Source organism: Oncorhynchus clarkii, unplaced genomic scaffold, assembly GCF_045791955.1.
Source record: "Oncorhynchus clarkii lewisi isolate Uvic-CL-2024 unplaced genomic scaffold, UVic_Ocla_1.0 unplaced_contig_800_pilon_pilon, whole genome shotgun sequence".
NCBI classification, from domain to species: domain Eukaryota; kingdom Metazoa; phylum Chordata; class Actinopteri; order Salmoniformes; family Salmonidae; genus Oncorhynchus; species Oncorhynchus clarkii.
This window is the reverse complement of record NW_027258016.1, coordinates 143,158-163,000: the sequence shown is the minus strand read 5'-3', so window position 1 is coordinate 163,000 and position 19,843 is coordinate 143,158. Positions and strand designations below refer to the sequence as shown.

General features: G+C 44.1%; 2 protein-coding genes across 5 annotated transcripts; one reads left to right on the top strand and one right to left on the bottom strand.

Moving 5' to 3' along the window:
- Positions 1-372: 372 nt before the first annotated feature.
- On the bottom strand, positions 373-19,433 carry LOC139394516 (cleavage and polyadenylation specificity factor subunit 6-like). 4 transcript variants are annotated; one of them, XM_071142596.1, is made up of 12 exons: positions 19,340-19,433; positions 17,483-17,695; positions 17,119-17,222; positions 16,731-16,876; positions 16,189-16,368; positions 13,583-13,696; positions 8,921-9,431; positions 8,353-8,490; positions 7,660-7,775; positions 7,246-7,399; positions 6,436-6,639; positions 814-902 (listed from the first exon to the last, which is right to left on the bottom strand). In XM_071142596.1, exons 1-11 carry the CDS (start codon positions 19,397-19,399, stop codon positions 6,441-6,443), a joined length of 1,935 nt encoding a protein of 644 aa, XP_070998697.1. In that variant the 5' UTR covers positions 19,400-19,433; the 3' UTR covers positions 814-902; positions 6,436-6,440. The 4 variants fall into 4 exon arrangements, with proteins under 4 accessions (XP_070998699.1, XP_070998697.1, XP_070998698.1 ...); XM_071142597.1 differs by having other exon boundaries at positions 6,436-6,624; XM_071142598.1 differs by lacking the exon at positions 8,353-8,490 and having other exon boundaries at positions 373-902.
- LOC139394517 (salivary glue protein Sgs-3-like) lies at positions 4,215-5,084 on the top strand. The gene has a single exon (XM_071142600.1). The coding sequence runs from the start codon at positions 4,215-4,217 to the stop codon at positions 5,082-5,084; it is 870 nt and encodes a 289-aa protein (XP_070998701.1).
- Positions 19,434-19,843: the final 410 nt, after the last annotated feature.

Here is a 19,843-nt window from a genome sequence, read left to right as displayed (position 1 = left end):
TCACCTTTGGAATTCAAATGTCATACAGAAGTATACGGAGACTAAAAACAAACGTTTGTCAACAAGTAGCTACATTTTAAGTAGAACTTTTAGAACAAACTGATAAGTCAAAGATTAAAATATCTGTCACATGATCATTCAATGCATAAGAAGTTACGCTAAATTCAGTCAGATTTCACTAATTCTGGGCATCGGGACAAATACAATTTTTTTGGTCAACTGTGCTTCATTTGGTCAATAACAGCACAACTTTGCAACTTAAGTGAGAGTAAATCTAAAATAACTATTTCGTAAAATTCAACATGAAAAATGTATGCAGGCAAAAACGTACACATGTAAATTATTATTAAGTGTCAAAACCCCAGTAAACAGTTTATTACAACACAGAATCTATTTTAATATTCAAAGCAGAGACATTTACAAACATTATCCTAAACGAGAAAAGTAGGGAGGGGCACGAGAGGAAATGAAGATGAAAAAAAACAAAAAACCCTCCCTGTAAAAATCAGCTTTAACCTGACAAAATGTACACATTATAGCAGTCAAAAGTTGTCCGTTTTGGAATAGAGCAGGCAAATGTAGTCATTTGTTATTTTCGCTAAGCTTGAAAGAAGCCTGTCAACACAGGTAGATAATCATTTTTTCATTCACATCAAATAAAATTTCAGTAAAATAAAAATAGCTGTTGAGAAGTTTTTTTTTTATATATACCATGAGAATGATTTTAAAGAACACTACTTATAACCTTACACAGCTGTGAGCGATTCCCAGGTAGTCAGTCCCCTGGTAACCATGGAGACACAGACAAAGGGGGGGGGGGGGGGGGGTAGTTGACAAGGCGATCCTGATGTAGGGCCTGCTGGTTGTGAAGAGGCGTCCTCGTCCCTGTCCTCTTCCGTAGGCTGAAATGTGTGAAAACGAAGGGTGGAGTTTGGTTTGGGGCAGCCCAACAATATACAGTTTGTTGTTTGTGTCATATCCCCTCTAATTTTACAGCACACACACAGACACACAGAGGACACTAAACAAATACATGCAGGCACTGTTCTTTCTAATGGTAGTCAACTTGTCAAGAGAGTGATTCCACATTACAGTGAGTAAGAACAACGTAGTGGCCCACAATGACTGACCCTGCTATACTGTTGAGATCTGAATTTAGAATGTACTCAAGTGTGTCATGCACTAAGTACTCAACTCATTTCAGACAAGGTTTTACAATCAGTTTGTGTGGATTGGATAAACCTGTTTAAATTGGTGCTCACAGAACATCTTATAATCTAATCTGAAAGTCCTTGGGCAGAAGATGGTATCTACAGAACGCTCAACCCCAACCCCTAGACCGAACGTACTTCTCAATATCTTTAGAGGATTAACACAGATGGACACAATATGGTATTAAGTCTACCTTGTCCTCTGATAGGTGGAAGTAAATGTGAGAATTCCACCTATCAAATCCTCTCAGATTTTCAACAAGTCCATAAAACCAAAAGGTGTTAGCGGCCAGTTTGGGGGATCGGTCCCCTAGTCTGAGAGGTGACGAGGGCATAGTTCTCCCCAAACGTTAATGTGGATTTTACCGATTGGATAGGATTTAAAACGCATAGAAATAATAAATAGAACAGACGAGTCATTGACTTGAATGCAGACCCTCGTTCTAGTCATTCTACAGCTATGCATTTAAACCTATCCGATAGGTGAAATCCAATTAGATAACATTTGTGCCCGGAGCACTGGGAAAAGCAGAGGACAAACATGGTCAGATCTCCATAGAGGAATGGTATTATTACATCAGGATAAAATGTAGAAAAACACACTCTTATCCCTACACACATGTATCAGTAGTCTGAAACAACTCTCACAGCCAGAGCCTGGCATGCACAGGATCAACATCACACTGACAATTCATTGGAATTGCAAACCACATAACCATTCATTAATATTTCAGTTCATAGATCACCCCCCAGACAGTTTCCAAACTCATACACCAGGTAAAAGGAATATTCTGTACGTTTTGGTTGTCGATGACAATTTACATTTATAAAAATAACTAGTTAATAGCCTAGTAATTATTAGTTTAATTGTTTATCAATATCATTTTTAAATCAAATTGAAGCCAGGTTTTGCTCAATTAGTGAATTTACATGGTGCATAGTTGGCAATATCACATTTTTAAAAATAGTTACTACTACCAACATTTCATTGAACAGATGTCCCATCACCCTCCGCACAATCATTTCAGATCCATTGAGCATCTCAAAGGGCCCACAGCATCACCAAGACATGTTCTCAAAACACTTAACAATTAGAATTATAACTAATGGACTAAAGAATGTGACCAGTTGCTGTTTTTGGTACTAACTTCCTGCAGAGTCTATTTTTGCTGGAGACATTGAACGAGTTTAAGGTGGTTGGAACAGTCGTCAAAATTAACCTTCTTGAGATGGTGTGGACACCAATGAGTGTTTTAGGAACCACATGATGCGTAGTTGTGAAGGATGAACACACCAGAGAGAGAGAGAGAGACAGTTAAAAACAGACTTAGAAATATGTTATCAGGAAATCAGCGCTGCTTTCTCCATGCCTGCAAAACATCACTGACACCTATAGACAAAATTGGAAAAATAGCTAGTCATTTCTTCCCTGTAAGTGGGCACATATGATCCCAACGCTAAATGAAACAAATGTTGAGGATCTGTGAACATAGATTGACAGGTAGTAAGCGTAGATCAAAGCATTTCCTTTACCATGAAGTGAGACCAATAGGAGTACAGGTTAATAAAGTAACCTCTCTTCACTTTGTTTCCTCGTCATTTAAAAAGTAATGACCAAAACTTTTAGATTGAATTTTTTTAGATTGATTTTGTGAGTTGTATTATTTAAAAGTCTTACGTTTATTTGAATAATTTAACAAAATGCTATTGCCATTTAAAAATGGAAGGGGGGGGGGAGGGGGGGTGATTCAGAGAAGTTACTGCAATCAAACATGTACATTCCAAAGGAGTTATCCCATTTAATGCGAGCATGGAGTCACTACTCAGCAAACTAACCGAGCCAATACAAAATAATACATCAGTTAGCGGTAACACAATCAGATGTCGGGGTACACATTCAAATCACTACTGGGATTTACAAACGGCAACATTACATTTGAGACAAATACCACAATTATTTTCTTGACTTCACCATTTCAGTGAAACACCCATCGATCTTCAATTCCTACAAGATATTTGGTGCCAAGTCAAACATGTATATTTCAAACTACAGCCTAAAAACAAGACAACCGACAGTAAAATCTTGAGATCCACTTCAAATAGGTGTACCATTAGAAACATTAAAATATCCACATTAACAAAATGGCTGCCGTTGAATTGTGGACAATAGTGATGATTCTTTAGTCCTCATTGAAATATCAGATAAGTACTGTACCTGTATTGATTGATATTATCAGCATTTTTTCCAAGTACTCTACCCTCTGGCAAAAATATTTTATGGTTTTCTTATTCGTTTACGGGATCAGCACATTGTGAAGCCCAGTATTAAGGGAAGAAAAGTAATCAAATTGACCTCACATTTACACGCAAACAGACATTGCTAGGGCCCTATAAAATCAATTGAACATTTTCCATGTGTGTGTGTGTTATATATATATATATATAAAAAATAAAAACATTGTATGTTCTAAGTGCACAACCATGTTTAAAACAGGAGACCAGAAAATTACATTTTTGGGTGTAGTTACCCTTTAATTCAACTGTGCACCAGTATTTTGGGGTGTAGTTACCCTTTAATTCAACTGTGCACCAGTATTTTGGGGTGTAGTTACCCTTTAATTCAACTGTGCACCAGTATTTTGGGGTGTAGTTACCCTTTAATTCAACTGTGCACCAGTGAGCGTCACTGTTTGACGAGTGATGTTTCTGTAGCACCTCATGTGATTGCAGAGTTTGCTAAACAAATGGCCAGTGGATTTATGCAAATAATCACGATACCATTCTGCCAAGTAAATATTAACTACAGAGAAGCCCGTGTTTAACTGAGAATGTTTTTGGGGAAAACCTTTCCATCTACCAGAAGACTGTCGTCGTTATATTAGCATCATCGCTAACGGCTTAACAAAGTGGTGGACAGTCGCGGACACACCAGACACTGACGTTTCCTCTTCAGAAAGTTAAAGAAAAATAAGACTCACTGATGCATTTCATTCATATTTTATGATGATCTTGGACCCATTTAGTCGACGCCCCACCGGCCCATTTAGTCGACGCCCCACCGGCCCATTTAGTCGACGCCCCACCGGCCCATTTAGTCGACGCCCCACCGACCCATTTAGTCGACGCCCCACCGGCCTCGACCCATTTAGTCGACGCCCCACCGGCCTCGACCCATTTAGTCGACGCCCCACCGGCCTCGACCCATTTAGTCGACGCCCCACCGGCCTCGACCCATTTAGTCGACGCCCCACCGGCCTCGACCCATTTAGTCGACGCCCCACCGGCCTCGACCCATTTAGTCGACGCCCCACCGGCCTCGACCCATTTAGTCGACGCCCCACCGGCCTCGACCCATTTAGTCGACGCCCCACCGGCCTCGACCCATTTAGTCGACGCCCCACCGGCCTCGACCCATTTAGTCGACGCCCCACCGGCCTCGACCCATTTAGTCGACGCCCCACCGGCCTCGACCCATTTAGTCGACGCCCCACCGGCCTCGACCCATTTAGTCGACGCCCCACCGGCCTCGACCCATTTAGTCGACGCCCCACCGGCCTCGACCCATTTAGTCGACGCCCCACCGGCCTCGACCCATTTAGTCGACGCCCCACCAGCCTCGACCCATTTAGTCGACGCCCCACCAGCCTCAACCCATTTAGTCGACGCCCCACCAGCCTCAACCCATTTAGTCGACGCCCCACCAGCCTCGACACATTTAGTCGACGCCCCACCAGCCTCGACACATTTAGTCGACGCCCCACCAGCCTCGACCCATTTAGTCGACGCCCCACCAGCCTCGACACATTTAGTCGACGCCCCACCAGCCTCGACACATTTCGTCGACATCCCACCAGCCTCGACACATTTAGTTGACTTCCTACTAACATGATTGAATATTGGTTCATTCCGTTTTAATGTCTGGATCCGGTGGTTCTGTCCACATTCTCCACAACGTCGATTTTACAGGGCCATACACTGCCATGAAGTATGTGTATATAGCCCCATGTTACCATCAAGGTACACAAAATGGATCAAAAAAACATGAGCCATCATTTTTTTGGAAATCAATCCTTCAATGTCATGGAAAAAACGCACAAAAAAAATGGCACATACAGAAATGATATGTAAAAGGTAAAAACCGTGTTAATCTAATGTTAACAGCACCAAAAGCAGTAGCAACACTCAAAATGGTCTGTTGTACAAAAACCGGGGCTTTAGAGTGAAGACCAACTACGCTACAGGAGAGATAGTGGGCTAGTTACCTAGTTACCACATTCCTGTCGACCGTTAAGGGAGTAAGACCAGATAACTATATGCCTAAAAATTAATATAGACAAAACATTTTACCAGCTTGATATTAATGTCATTAATTATACAAAAACATTAACAAAATTATTTTTCTTCAAGACCATCAATTTTAGCGTGACAAAAATACAAATATGGCAGATATGTGTCAAGTTCACAGACGATAATACCAAAATCCTTTCCATTATTTAAACCCCAAAACCATACTTTGGCTTATATTAGAGAACTGAGAGTGGTTTTAAAATAGTTTAGACATTTCAATTTGCATGTAACCATTACCTCAGGTTAGCAAGAGTCAGAACCACCTACACAGTTTTGGTCATCATTTGGTGGCCTACAAAACAACTCATACAAACAACCCCCTTAAGTTGTACCGTCACAGAGTTCAACCTTTGACCCCTGCAAAATGTAGACTAATCATTTCTTGGCACATTGTGGCATCAGGTGTCAAAGAACAATTGGCGTATTTTACAACCTTTCACAGGTGTTGATCATTTTGTCATAAAGTACTTTTTCCATCTTAAGAGATTTAAAACATTTTCAAGCTTACCAGGGCTTCCATATAAAACGCCCCCTACAACACACACTCATGCAGAAGAAGCCTGACGACACAGTCAATGTTCAAAGGATGAAAGTAAAAAAACAGTCAAAACCTACAAAAAAGTTTCAGACAAATAATATATATTTACACACATGGCAGCAATGAGTCAGTTCTGGTCAAGACTACAATAATGACCGCTGGAACAATGCCTTTACCTACCACCTCCACCTACCGTCGGGCTCCGCAGGGCGTGTCATGTCCCGCTCGTGGGCCTCTTGTTCTGGTCCGTAGCGACCTGGCCCCTGGCCTGCATTAAGCTGAGGGAGAAGAGTGGGTGACATGGTTACGGGTAAGGAGTTTGAACGGGGAAATACACACCTCCGCTAACGATGTCGGTACTCCCTCTCACGGTCTCTTTCTCGTTCTCGTTCTCTGTCCCCGCGGTGCCTCTCTCTCTCCCGGCTGCGTTCGCGGTAGTAGTCCTCGTGGCGGTCGCGGCTACGGGACTTGTGGCGCCGGCTCTTCTCCCGGGATCGGCTGTGGTCACGCTCCCTCGACCTCTCGCGTCTTTTAGGGGCAGAACTTACATTCATACATCAAACTCTTAACCAACCGCCAAAGCAGGTCTGTCCATCGGCCAAAACCATCAATCATTTCATAAACAATGACGTCACCAATACAACTGTCACTAACACTTTGACCCGTCAATCAATTACATTTGAGACAGTATTACCCAGACTGTTTTATAATAAGTGCATTCAACTACAGTTGGTAAAACACACATCACAACCATTCCCAGTCAATAAGAACAGAATAGTACAGGAATACAGGCACAGTGACTAGCAGGTACCGAACATCATCCTGAATTATCAGACGACACCTTCAATTCATTCACTTCTCTCAGTTGTCTGTTATAACAACCAGGGTTGAAGTCAAATCGGTTCATTCCCTTATAATTCCAGTCAATTCAGAAAGTAAACCATATTAAAACTCAAGAAGAATTTGAATTACTGTGTGCTCCCTGAATTGAAATGGAACTGCCCCCCGCTCCCTGAATTGAAATGGAACTGCCCCCCACTCCCTGAATTGAAATGGAACTACCCCCCCGAGTTGAAATGGAACTGCCCTCCCCCCTCCCTGCCAACCCTGACAGGAACCACAGGAGAATGAGGAAGAGGTTGTATTTACCTGGAGGCAGAGCCATAGGACTTGTTCTCGATGCCGTGGAGACAGTCCTGTAGAGAGCTGATGAGAACTTTACAGCGGTCGTCAGCAGAGACCTTGGACTGCTTGATCAGAGAGATGGCTGTCACCAGAGTCTCTATGGCACTGCCGTAGTCAGCTGATGGTGAGAGGAAGACATTAACATCACATGGTACAGCTCAGACACTTAGATAAGGGTCACTTGTGAAAGTACGCAATACAATCTACAGCACATAGATAAAAATGTGTGTGTGTGTGTGTGTGTATTCAGCCCCACGGTAGAGTGTGTTGTAGTATTTGTGAGGTGTGTGTGTGTGTGTGTGTGTGTGTGTATTCAGCCCCTCGGTAGTGTGTTGTAGTATTTGTGAGGTGTGTGTGTGTTTAGGGCATGATCCATACCAGCGCTAGCATCTGACACCGCCCTAGAGATGGCACTACTGGAGATGGCTCGGTTCCGGTTCATGATCTCCTCAAACTCTGCCTCGCTCAGCGGTGTCCGCGCCGACTCCATCTCCCTGGGACAGAGACAAGCAGGAAGGAGACAGCGTCAATATATTTTTTTTTTGTCGTCAAACTCAACAAACTCAGAACCACTAGATACAGGAAAGAGGACGTTTTAGAGGAAGGAAAAGCTATTTTTTTTAGTCTTTCCTAACTCCTCGCCTTCTCAAAAGTCATTGGAGGAGAAGGTCAGAGGGGAGGGACCATGACTGTTCTCCACCAATTAATTTTGCGAGGTCGCGCAAAATTGAGAAATTGATCAAGCGCAAGAGAGATTGAGAAAACAGAGGGGTGAGACAATCAGATGAGTCAAGGAACACACAGTTAATGGACATCTAAAAACGACACAGCAGACGCAAACCACGTTATCCAAGCCTGTGGGAATTAACACCAGTGATAACTAGCTAATCTAAGGAAACACACAAGACACACCACACAGTTTACTAACGCTTATCAAAATCATAGCTCGGCCAATCCATCAATCACAACAAGCATCCACTCTCAAAATTCAACAAAGCCAGGCACCAGGTCATTACAGGGGAAGCTAGTTCCTAATGTTCGTTCAGCGGGTCTGGCAGTATTTCTACTAACCCTGGGTCACTCGCATTGTGCAAGTGCTGGCCGCCATTTTTCAGATCGACCAGACCCTCGTTAATCCAGGGGTCTGGGCAGCCGCGGGGCAGGGGGGCCCTGAGGTCAAACTCACAGATTAGCGGGGGACGCTGGTTACTGTAGGCAGCCAGAGGAGGGAGGGAGGGAAGGGTGGATGGAGGAAGGGAGATTCAGGAGGGTCACTAAAGAAACCACGCTTCGTAGTCAAAATACTAAAAGACCCCCCCCCCCCCCTTTAAAAGACACCCCCCCAACACAAACACAAAACGATGACGGACTGTTGCTAAGGGAACCTGACAGCGCTATAAAACAAGGTGTTGGATGATGCCCCGGTGTTGCTTCTACCACAGCTGTTCTACATACTGAAATACATTCAGACTAAAACTGGCAGTATTTGTCATTCAATAGATCTGTTGTTTTCTTCCAACACGAACCATCATCTAGAGTAGAGTAAAGGAGGTTGGAACAGAACCAAAGGAGAAGAGGGAAACTGACTTTCTGTAGAACTGGCAGTACGTGACGTCATGATCCTGTCGGGTTATATTACCTGCCGGGGGGGCCGAAGTCTCCCCGGTCATACGGAGGTGGCCGTCCATAGGGGTCGTTGGGCCCGTTGGGGCCCCTGCCGTCTCCTCCAGGAGGGCCCCCCATGTTGTTAGGACCCCCAGGAGGAGGGAAGAACGCTGGGTTGACATGGGGAGCCGGTGGGGGGCCTCCAGGTCGGGGCCCGGTCATGTGTGGTGGGGGAGCGAGGGCCAGAGGTGGTCCAAGGGGCCCGGGGGGGCGAGGGGGGAAATGACCCGGGGGTGGAGGGCCCTGTTGGGGGGGTGGGGGGCCAGGAGGAGGGCCGAAGCCGTGTGGGGGAGGGCCAGGGGGGAGAGGACCCATGGGGGGCTGGCCGAACTGGCCGGGGAACATGACCGGGGGTGGGGGGCGGTCGCCACGGTTGGGGGGGCCTTGCATGGGAGGGGGGAGGCCCTGTCCTGGGGGAGGGGGGCCTAGGGGTCCAGGGGGACCTAGTGGGCCAGGAGGGGGTCGAGGTGGGCCCTGCATACCACCTGGAACACAGAAACACAAAACAGAAACTTCTTGAGTTTGGATTCCCTACCAACTGTTTGAAAGCAAATTAAAGCATTATGGTGACCCAGTGTCAGTAGACGGCGCCGAGACGTTCCCAGTGTCAGTAGACGGCGCCGAGACATTCCCAGTGTCAGTAGACGGCGCCGAGACGTTCCCAGTGTCAGTAGACGGCGCCGAGACGTTCCCAGTGTCAGTAGACGGCGCCGAGACGTTCCCAGTGTCAGTAGACGGCGCCGAGACGTTCCCAGTGTCAGTAGACGGCGCCGAGACGTTCCCAGTGTCAGTAGACGGCGCCGAGACGTTCCCAGTGTCAGTAGACGGCGCCGAGACGTTCCCAGTGTCAGTAGACGGCGCCGAGACGTTCCCAGTGTCCGTAGACGGCGCCGAGACGTTCCCAGTGTCCGTAGACGGCGCCGAGACGTTCACAGTGTCCGTAGACGGCACCGAGACGTTCACAGTGTCCGTAGACGGCACCGAGACGTTCCCAGTGTCAGTTGACGGCGCCAAGACGTTCCCAGTGTCAGTAGACGGCGCCGAGACGTTCCCAGTGTCAGTAGACGGCGCCGAGACGTTCCCAGTGTCAGTAGACGGCACCGAGACGTTCCCAGTGTCAGTAGACGGCGCCGAGACGTTCCCAGTGTCAGTAGACGGCGCCGAGACGTTCCCAGTGTCAGTAGACGGCGCCGAGACGTTCCCAGTGTCAGTAGACGGCGCCGAGACGTTCCCAGTGTCAGTAGACGGCAACGAGACGTTCCCAGTGTCAGTAGACGGCACCGAGACGTTCCCAGTGTCAGTAGACGGCACCGAGACGTTCCCAGTGTCAGTAGACGGCACCGAGACGTTCCCAGTGTCAGTAGACGGCACCGAGACGTTCCCAGTGTCAGTAGACGGCACCGAGACGTTCCCAGTGTCAGTAGACGGCACCGAGACGTTCCCAGTGTCAGTAGACGGCACCGAGACGTTCCCAGTGTCAGTAGACGGCACCGAGACGTTCCCAGTGTCAGTAGACGGCACCGACACGTTCCCAGTGTCAATAGACGGCACCGAGCAGTTCTTGGAATCCAGAGACCACGAACAGGGAACTCAAGTACTGCAGAAAATATCTTCGCTTGGGTTTGATGACTTCTGGATAGGAATTGTGACATTTTAAGTTGCATGACGTGTTGGTGAGAAGATATGAAAAATGCTCAAATGTGTGATCCTATCCTGTATGTTTAAGTCACTGCCTTGGAGGCCACCTTGACTTAGTGGGATCAAAGTTCAAGCCGAGAAGGCAACACAGCAAAGGACTCAAAACAAAAGCTGTGAATACTGACGTTGTACAACGTGAAGGACCACATTCACATCTCTGTTTGACACAAGGGGCGGGCTGCATCAACTCTTAAACTGGGTTAAATCATCTTGTTGCACCACATTTTGCACCAAATTTTAAACCTAGTTTTAAATTAAATCCTAGTTAAATGAAACCTAGTTTTAAATGAATCCTAGTAAAATTAAATCCTAGTTAAATTAAATCCTTCCTCTAATCTATGTTCACTTTAAACCTAGATACAAAACGACAGAGTTCCTCAGAGAATAATTAGAGACCGTTTGAATCCTGTTGAGATTTATAATAATTAACTCATTATTAATAGGCTATGTACCTTCCCAATTTGTACAACAATTGAATTGGGGCTTGTGATATGCCCAGCCTTGGTACGAATGATGATGTTATGGAACCTGCTGTAACGGGCCTGATAACAGTAACATTGTAGTGAAGTAGCATTAACCTTCATTTTAACATGCATTATAGGTATTGATATTGACCAGTTATTTATGCTTCCTAAATATTGGCGGGAGGAGTTGTCCATCGTCATAATAGGAGTTGTGGAGAGGGGCAAACTGCTGGGGAATCATCTCGCATATCTTCTGGGTGATCGGAGACCCGCCCTCTGGTCTGAAATAGACCCCGCCGGTCTTCTGCCACATCCTTTTTGGCTTTCTCTTGTTAAAATGATTTATTCCCCCAGCACGCTTTCATCCGATTTCACCCTCTTCTCTTTAATCCGTGTCGATCCATTAAATCTGTCTCATAAAATGGCCCTACCTTCTTTTTGACAGTTGTGTTGTCAGTCTTTTTATCCTCCAGTACTTTACTAAATGCCTCCATCAGCTCCGACAATAAATAAATATATTTATTTTTTAATAAACTGATATATTTGAACTTATTTGACTTGCCATGATCAGGTGGCTAGCGGACAAATAAGTGGCTAAATAACGTTAAGTAATGACAATAATACATATTATTGCATGCTAGCTAGCTTGGTTTATAAACTAGCTAGTGCCTCCCGAGTGGCGCAGTGGTCTAAGGCACTGCATTGCGAGCATGAGATTCTGGGTTCAAATCCAGGCTCTGTCCCAGCCGGCCGCGACCAGGAGACCCATGGGGTGGCGTACAATTGGGAAGGGTTTGGCCCAGCGTCGTCCGGGTTAGGGGAGGGTTTGGCAGACAGGGATGTCTTTGTCTCATCGCGCACTAGCGACTCCTGGGGCGGGCCGGGCGCAGTGCACGCTGACACGGTCGCCAGGTGTTACGGTGTTTCCTCAGACACATTGGTGGTTAAGTGGGCATTGTATCAAGAAGCAGTGCGGCTTGGTTGGGTCGTGTTTCGGAGAACGCACGGCTCTCGACCTTCGCCTCTCCCGAGTCCATACTGGAATTGCAGCGATGGGACATTTGGATACCAGAAAAAGGGAAACAAAATAAAATAGCTAGCCACAGTAGCTAACGAATAACAGATTTTATTTAAAATCAGAACCACGATGCAGTTCTAGTAGTTCTAACATTGTTTTTGTTTTTTTATAACGAAACAGCAACTTTGTGGCCTCATTTGTCAAGTAGGCTAGCTACTTCGTTTCAACTCACAAAATACCTCACATATTGATGTCACTGATCATATTTTAAAACTGTTAATCATGGATTTACTGATCCAGATTTGAAATGAAGTGGTGCAACACATCTGATTAATTATAAACCTAGATTAGCTCTAATCCGAGATGAATTATAAACCTAGATTAGCTCTAATCCCAGATTAATTATAAACCTAGATTAGCTCTAATCCGAGATGAATTATAAACCTAGATTAGCTCTAATCCCAGATGAATTATAAACCTAGATTAGCTCTAATCCCAGATGAATTATAAACCTAGATTAGCTCTAATCCCAGATTAATTATAAACCTAGATTAGCTCTAATCCCAGATTAATTATAAACCTAGACTAGCTCTAATCCCAGATTAATTATAAACCTAGATTAGCTCTAATCCCAGATTAATTATAAACCTAGATTAGCTCTAATCTGAGATTAATTTAAACCATGTTGGTGAAACCCACCCTAGGCGTCGTGTGAATTAAAATTCAAGATTGAGCGAGATTATAGATTTTGCAAGCTATTAGCAACGAAAGCCAAGAACCAGTTGGCCGAGTATCAGGACAGACAGGTCTGGATGGCTGGAAAGACCATCTTGGTATGGAGCAGGCAGGACTGACTGGTCCAGATGGTAAGAGGTCAGCCATCTAAGACAACCCTTCTATACTCATTGTGTTGTCTAGCTTCCAAGAGTGCTGGACAGCCACTCTGTCAGAACAGCCAATAAAAACAGAACAAGCAACACAGCATATAAAGATTGACAGTTAAGACAGAATGATCAATAACCCAGGACTTAAAGTGTGTGTGGGGGGGGGGGGGGGGACAGACAGGCCTTAGAAGAAGCTTGGTCAGACAGTCAGTCAGTGCAGGACTCCATAGACAGACAGGCCTTAATAAAGAGTCTTGGTCAGTCAGTCAGTGCAGGACTCCATAGACAGACAGGCCTTAATAAAAAAGAACATGTAAGCAGGGGGTAGAGGGGGCGCGGGGGGGAGTAATCATTCTTATTTAATACATTAGCACTGTGAAGGGTTGCAAAAATCCAAAACATTACCAAAACTCCCAAAAATTCCAGGTTGGAAGATTCCATTGTAGCAAATTCCCTGAGAATTACATAAACCCTCCAGCTGGGATTTCTGGAAAATCTGGGATTTTTGGGAATATTTGGGGAAGATTTGCCAAACCCAAGAACTGTTGTCAACAGGAGTCGAGGCATTTCACCTCTGGGTCGCCAATTCCCATCACGTCCCGGCGGGAAGCAATTGAAATTCATATCCATCAGGTGGCCTTCTTGGTGTCTATGGTTAATGAGTTCAGGTGGCCTCATCCCCGACCCTAGTGGGAGGAAAAACACAATCACAACAAGGCTGTGACCACACTGGCCATCCGGCCAATGGCAGAAGCGCAGCTAGCAACACAGGAAGAAGTTGCCAAAGCAAAAAATTTATTGTGTTTTTTAAAATTATTATTATCTTAAGGGGGCGGGGGGTAAAGACGGGGGCAAACTGGATAAAACAAATGTTGAATAATACCCCCTCCCCCCATCCCAACACAATCCAAGTACTTCACTCAACTTCTGAAAGCAAGGGGACAGAGAACAGGAGTCAGAATGTATTGAAACAGACTAAATGTGTAGAGATGGTAGGTTGGTGCTTTCCAATCCTTTCCACATATGGTCACGTGGAAGACAGGATAATACAACCAGACAGGAGGAGCCATCTTCAGTTCAGTCCATGCAGTGCATAACACCAACAGTAGTGGCCTGGCTGTCAGTGGAAGATCCATTCACACTGCTTACAGCAGAAACAGTACACCAGAAAGGAAGCCATTTCATTGGTTGTAAATCAGGGCACGGTTTAAATTGAACCAATTAAAACGGGCTTCCTTCCTGTACTGTTTTTCAGGGTATCTGCAGGTTCCATTTAGTTGAATTGAAGACTAACAACCTTTTTTAATGCCATTTTGAACGCAATTCAATAGTTATTTTGAGGCCTGCCACAGCTGCTAATATTCCCCTCCAGAAATGAACCCATGATGGTAAAAGGAGTCTTTTTGGGACTAGCTGTTATTCCAAAACAGACATAAAATAAGTTAACCATTTCATCTATTTGTTCAGGGAACACATGATGAAAATACAACCATGTGCAACACGGCAAAATAGGAACCAGAATAAATCAGATATATATATTTGGATCTTTAGAGATTTTTTTAATCATTGCATTTGTATGGGCTAATAGCAGTACGGTCAAATGTTCAAAACATTTTAAATTAAAAATAATAATAAAATAGCTAAATTAATCCTTGGCAATACCTTCTTAAAACAATATCATATAGTTTAGTAGACCCCCCCCCCCCCCCCCCCCGCCCAGTTTAGACTGGGATTAGAATGACAACGATTAGACTGTTCAGTTCCAAAAATAAGGAGTTAAATGTTATAGGACAGACACGCCAGAACAAACTTCCTTTAGAGTTCGGGGGTCTGCTACTATCTATTGTTCATGTAGTGAATCCTATTCAATGCGTTTGCATTAAACTAATAGCAGTAAGGCCAACAAAAAAAACATTAACCCCCCCCAAAAAATGTTGCTAAATATCTTGATACTTCAAGGGGTCTTAAAATGTAAACGCAAATACACTGAACTAAAATATAAAACACAACAAGTAAATTGTAGGTCCCATGTTGAATAAACTAAAATACATTTAAAAAAAGTAATATTTCTCTCAAATGTTGTCCAAATTTGTTTTCATCCCTGTTAGTGAGCATTTCTTATTATCATTTTCCATGATAATCCGCTGGACAGGTGTGGCATATCAAGTAACTGATTAAACAGCATGATCATAACACAGGTGCACCTTGTGCCCGGGTGACAATAAAAGGCCACTAAAACACAATGCCACAGATGTCTCAAGTTGAGGAAGCGCACAATTGGCATGCTGACTGCATTAATGTCCACCAGAGCTGTTGCCAGGAAATTGAAAGTTGATTTCTCTACCATAAGCCACCTTCAACGTCATTTTAGAGAATTTGGCAGTACGTCCAACCGGCCTCACAACCGCAGAACACGTGTTTGGCTTTGTGAGGGTGAGCGGTTTGCCGACGTCAACGTTGTGAACTGATTGCCCCATGTTGGCGGTGGGTTATGGTATGGGCAGGCATAAGCTACGGACAACAAACACAATTGCATTTTAAAATCGATGGCAATTTGAATGCAGAGATAACATGGCGAGATCCCGAAGCGCATTTTGTTTAGGTATCTGTTACCAACGGATACCTAATCATGTGAAATCCATAGATTACGGCCTAATTTATACATTTCAATTGACCGATTTCCTTATATGAACTGTAACTCGGTATAAGCTGAAATTCTTGCATGTTGCGTTTATTTTTGTTCAGTATAGTAAAATTATCCTTGGTGTGACCTTCTTAAAACAATTCCATAAAGCCCTGTGGAACCCCAGCCCCCGGCTTAGACAGGGCTTTGACTTACGGGTTAACAGTAAGTCCATTTAAGAACATGTGGTTGGATAGCTCTCTCTCCAACGTCTTGAAAGTGGCCTCCAGCATTATTTGACGTTCCATTGTTAATTTCAGTTTTTGCCGGCGTGTCAACAATTAAGCAGTAGCACAATATTACATTAAGCAGTAGCACAAGATAGTCCTCTCGGTCAAAAAATGTTAAGACCTTTAAAAACTGAATTTAAGATACTTTAAGACTTACAAAAATCAATTTTAAGACAGACTTCTTAAGAACCAGCAGACACCCTGGTTTTAGCCGAGAGCCGTGTGAACGGACCGAACCGACTGCTGGAGTGGGAAGAGTACTCACCTGGGAAGTGTGGCGGGGGCCCTCCGGGTCCGATGGGCCCAGGGAAGCGGTCTCCTCCAGGGCCAGGAGGCCCAGGGAAGCGGCCTCGGCCCCTACCCATGCCCATGGGGAAGCCACCGCGGGGGCCCATGGTGGGGGGTCCCGCCTTCCCATCTCCGGACATCTGCCCACCCGATGTACCTGGGCATAAAGGGAAAGAAGAGGGCAGAGAGAACATTCAAATCCCCAACTCGTTGTGCTCACCCAATTAGGTAGTTCTGGACGCTAAAAAACTAATTAGTTCACTAAATCAATGTATTTATTCAAATAAATGTAGTTATTAATCAAATGTATAAACTATTTTTTATAAAATTTCTGCATTGACAGCAGAGGCAGACTCAAGCCCCAAATACTTGGGTCTGCTTCAGCGTATTTGGGTCATCCCAGGTTATCAGACCTACCTTGTCATTAAACCGTGCAGAAAAACCAGATAACTCGTTTATAATTATTATTCTATAACTCTAATTGCCCATCCCCGTGTGGAGGCACGCAGGTTCACCTACTTTTCCGAGACTGCATCTCGAACTGGCTGAGGGACTGTTTGTTACAGGGGGTAACAATGGGGTTCTGTCCGTGGAGCTCCCGTTTAGCCAGCAGGTCCAGTAGCTTCCTAGAGGATGTGTCTGAGCCCACACACACCAGGGCAAACCTAATGGGACACACCAGGGCATAAGGGACCAAGTCACCATCTCTTTCTTTCCTTCTGGCTTTTATGGGGTATTTATTTTCTGTTTTTCTCTTTAAAATAACTGAATAAATGAAGATCAACGTACAACTACCTGTGTGTAGTTCAAAGGTATTAGGAAAGTCAACCACAAAAAAAAAAAAACACTGTCTGTTCAGAGTGTCAGTGTGTAATGAGGGATCATGAAAGGCAAGGAGAAAGCTCACCCTTTACTCTGGCCGTTGGCTCTGTTCTCAAAGAACTTGATCTCCAGCAGATCCTTAATGCCTATTGATCCAATGGCGTCTGTCAAATCTTCGTCTGTTGTCCACTGGAAAGGGGAGACATTTTTGTATTTTATTTTTTACATCAAGACCCATTACATAATCGAAGCACATTAAGGGCTAGTTTCCCTGACCCCGACTAAGCCCATCTCTGGACTAAAAAAAACACTTCCAATGGAGATCCGCAAAGACCCACTGAGCACGCTTTTTATCTCCGGAGATAAGCTTCATCTGGGTCTGAGTAACTGGCCCGTTTATATTAATCTTTGTTATTCAGCAGGCGCTCTAATCCAAACCCATAACCTACCCATGTGAGATTGCCTATGTACAGGGCGATCCGCTTGCCAGTGTACGTGTAAACCACGTTGGGCGGGGTGCTCTTGTTCCCCTCGGAGCCAGCAGGTGGGGGTAGGTTGTCCAGGTAGTCCCGGTCCTCAGGTGCGTCTCCGTTATTATTGGCCGAAGGAGAGATAACATCGTCATACAAGTCTATCTGGTCATGGGCAGGGTAGTCTGATTCCTGTGGGGGAATAGAACACAATAGGTCAACCTTACATCACAGTCAGTCAATCAATAGTTGTGCTCCAGAATGTCTTTAAAACTCTGAGATTGTTTCTTCACGTCAATGTTGGGTCCTACAGATGATATGAACAAAGACGATCTGGAACGAGCCCCAACAACATGCTTTGACACGTGTGACGGTCAGAGAGCAGAATGAGGTCTTAGCTGTTTTGCAGTTAAAACGATGTGTGATATTCAGGACATTAAATACAAAAGAAGCAGACATTACTGCACATCTGAATAGGCAAACAATGTGAGCCATATTATCTAGCCAACATTTCAACAGTAACAGTGTGTTGCCTAGAGCTGGTTGTATTTTCAATCCAACGGTATAATATGTTGGACAGTCCCCGTGCTAATGAGTTCCTAACAAACACTTCCGGGTACTTTGCTTTGAGTCAACAAAACATCATTTGAATACGTAAAACATTCAAATGAGTGTTTGCAATATGCAGATTTGTTCGGCACAAATGGACTACTGCTCTGGAGATTATGACTTTGAACGTTTTTGAAATATCCCTTTAAAGTGCAAAGAAGCACATTGAAAAGACTCGGCAAGCATGAGAAACCTCAGCATACACAACACTTCAGTCTACACACACACACTGCATCAGAGTGCAGTTGGCAATCTTTGCACAAAGCTTATATGCGAAACCATAGCGATTTCTCACACAAAAATGCAGATCTGGGTCAAATATCCCCCACGTAAATGAACAAATCAGAGCTAACAAGTCCTATGTGATTGATCAATGAGATTCAAACTAATCTCAAAACGAATAGCAGTTCCATCTGAACTATTCATGTGACAAATACAGTTTGATTTGAATAGCATTTCCATTTGGCATTAAAAATGCAGTAAATAAACAAAAATATCAGATTTAGAAAGGCAGTTGATAAAATAAAATAAAAATCATTAATGTTTGTGCAACATGGTATCTTGAAAACTTTTTTTTTTGCTTTGAGAAAAATTTAAAGATTAACATCAACATAACAGCTAACTTCAGCCTAGCCAGCAAGCAGGGGGAGTGACGCCGAGAGCGCAACAACCTTTTAAACAGTCGCCGACCGGAGGGAAACTACACTTTAATCATATGTAAAAAATAAACTCGTTATTAGCACAGTCCCTGCTGTTTTATACTATTAGCCAAACAGTTACACGGTAATGTGTAACTAGGTAGTTGAATACCAATATAATGTTAGCGCACGACGACAAAGCAGGCCACGGTGTTTTTGTGTTGCGGAGGCCTTCCCCGCCACTTCGCCTCCGGTACAACACTGTCGTTAACAATGGAACGACCACGTTGGCTTGCAAAGTGAAACATATTTACCTATCAAAATGTATACATTAGCCAACAAACATCAAACTAAGGAGGGACACAACATCCACGTTACTATTTTTTTATTAAATATTTGACAAGTCATTGCGTAGTTGCAATTCAAAAACGCTGCGACGAACACAGGCAATCGCTTTGCAGGTCTCATCGGACGCCAGATAACTCGGTTTAACTTTCAACAAGCATTTTAGCAAATAAAATTCATAAGGCAAACCAAAAATATGTCTATAACGGTGCAAGATTTAAACAAATGTAACGGTTTTGCATACCTGGTTGAAATCCTCTTCAACATCGGCGTAGATGTCGATGTGATCAACTCCGTCAGCCATTTTCCAGACCACCTCCTCCACCGATCGACCTGAACAAGACAAAATGCAAACAGGAAAGCAGAAAACGTCACATCTGGGGACATGAATCCTAGTTATCACATTTTCTATTAAAAACATTGTCAAATTGTTTGAATGACGGTGGTGTTTTGTTTGGGGTACATTTAACTGTGTACATTATGTATAAACATGAGGTTTATGCTTATTTTGTCTAAATGTTCTCTTATTCACTGGTTTATTGCATATCAATTCTTATTACTCATACCCTGAGTATAGTAGGTTACTGTATAAAAAAATCGTATTTAAGATGATTTATTCTGCATTGGCTTGAAGAGAAGAGAGGGGTGTGCAGTGAATTCGCACAATCTGCAAAATACTCTCTAAATTAGGTGGATTTGATTTAGCTCATCCTAAATACCGGATCAGTAGAGAGGAGAGATATTGTAC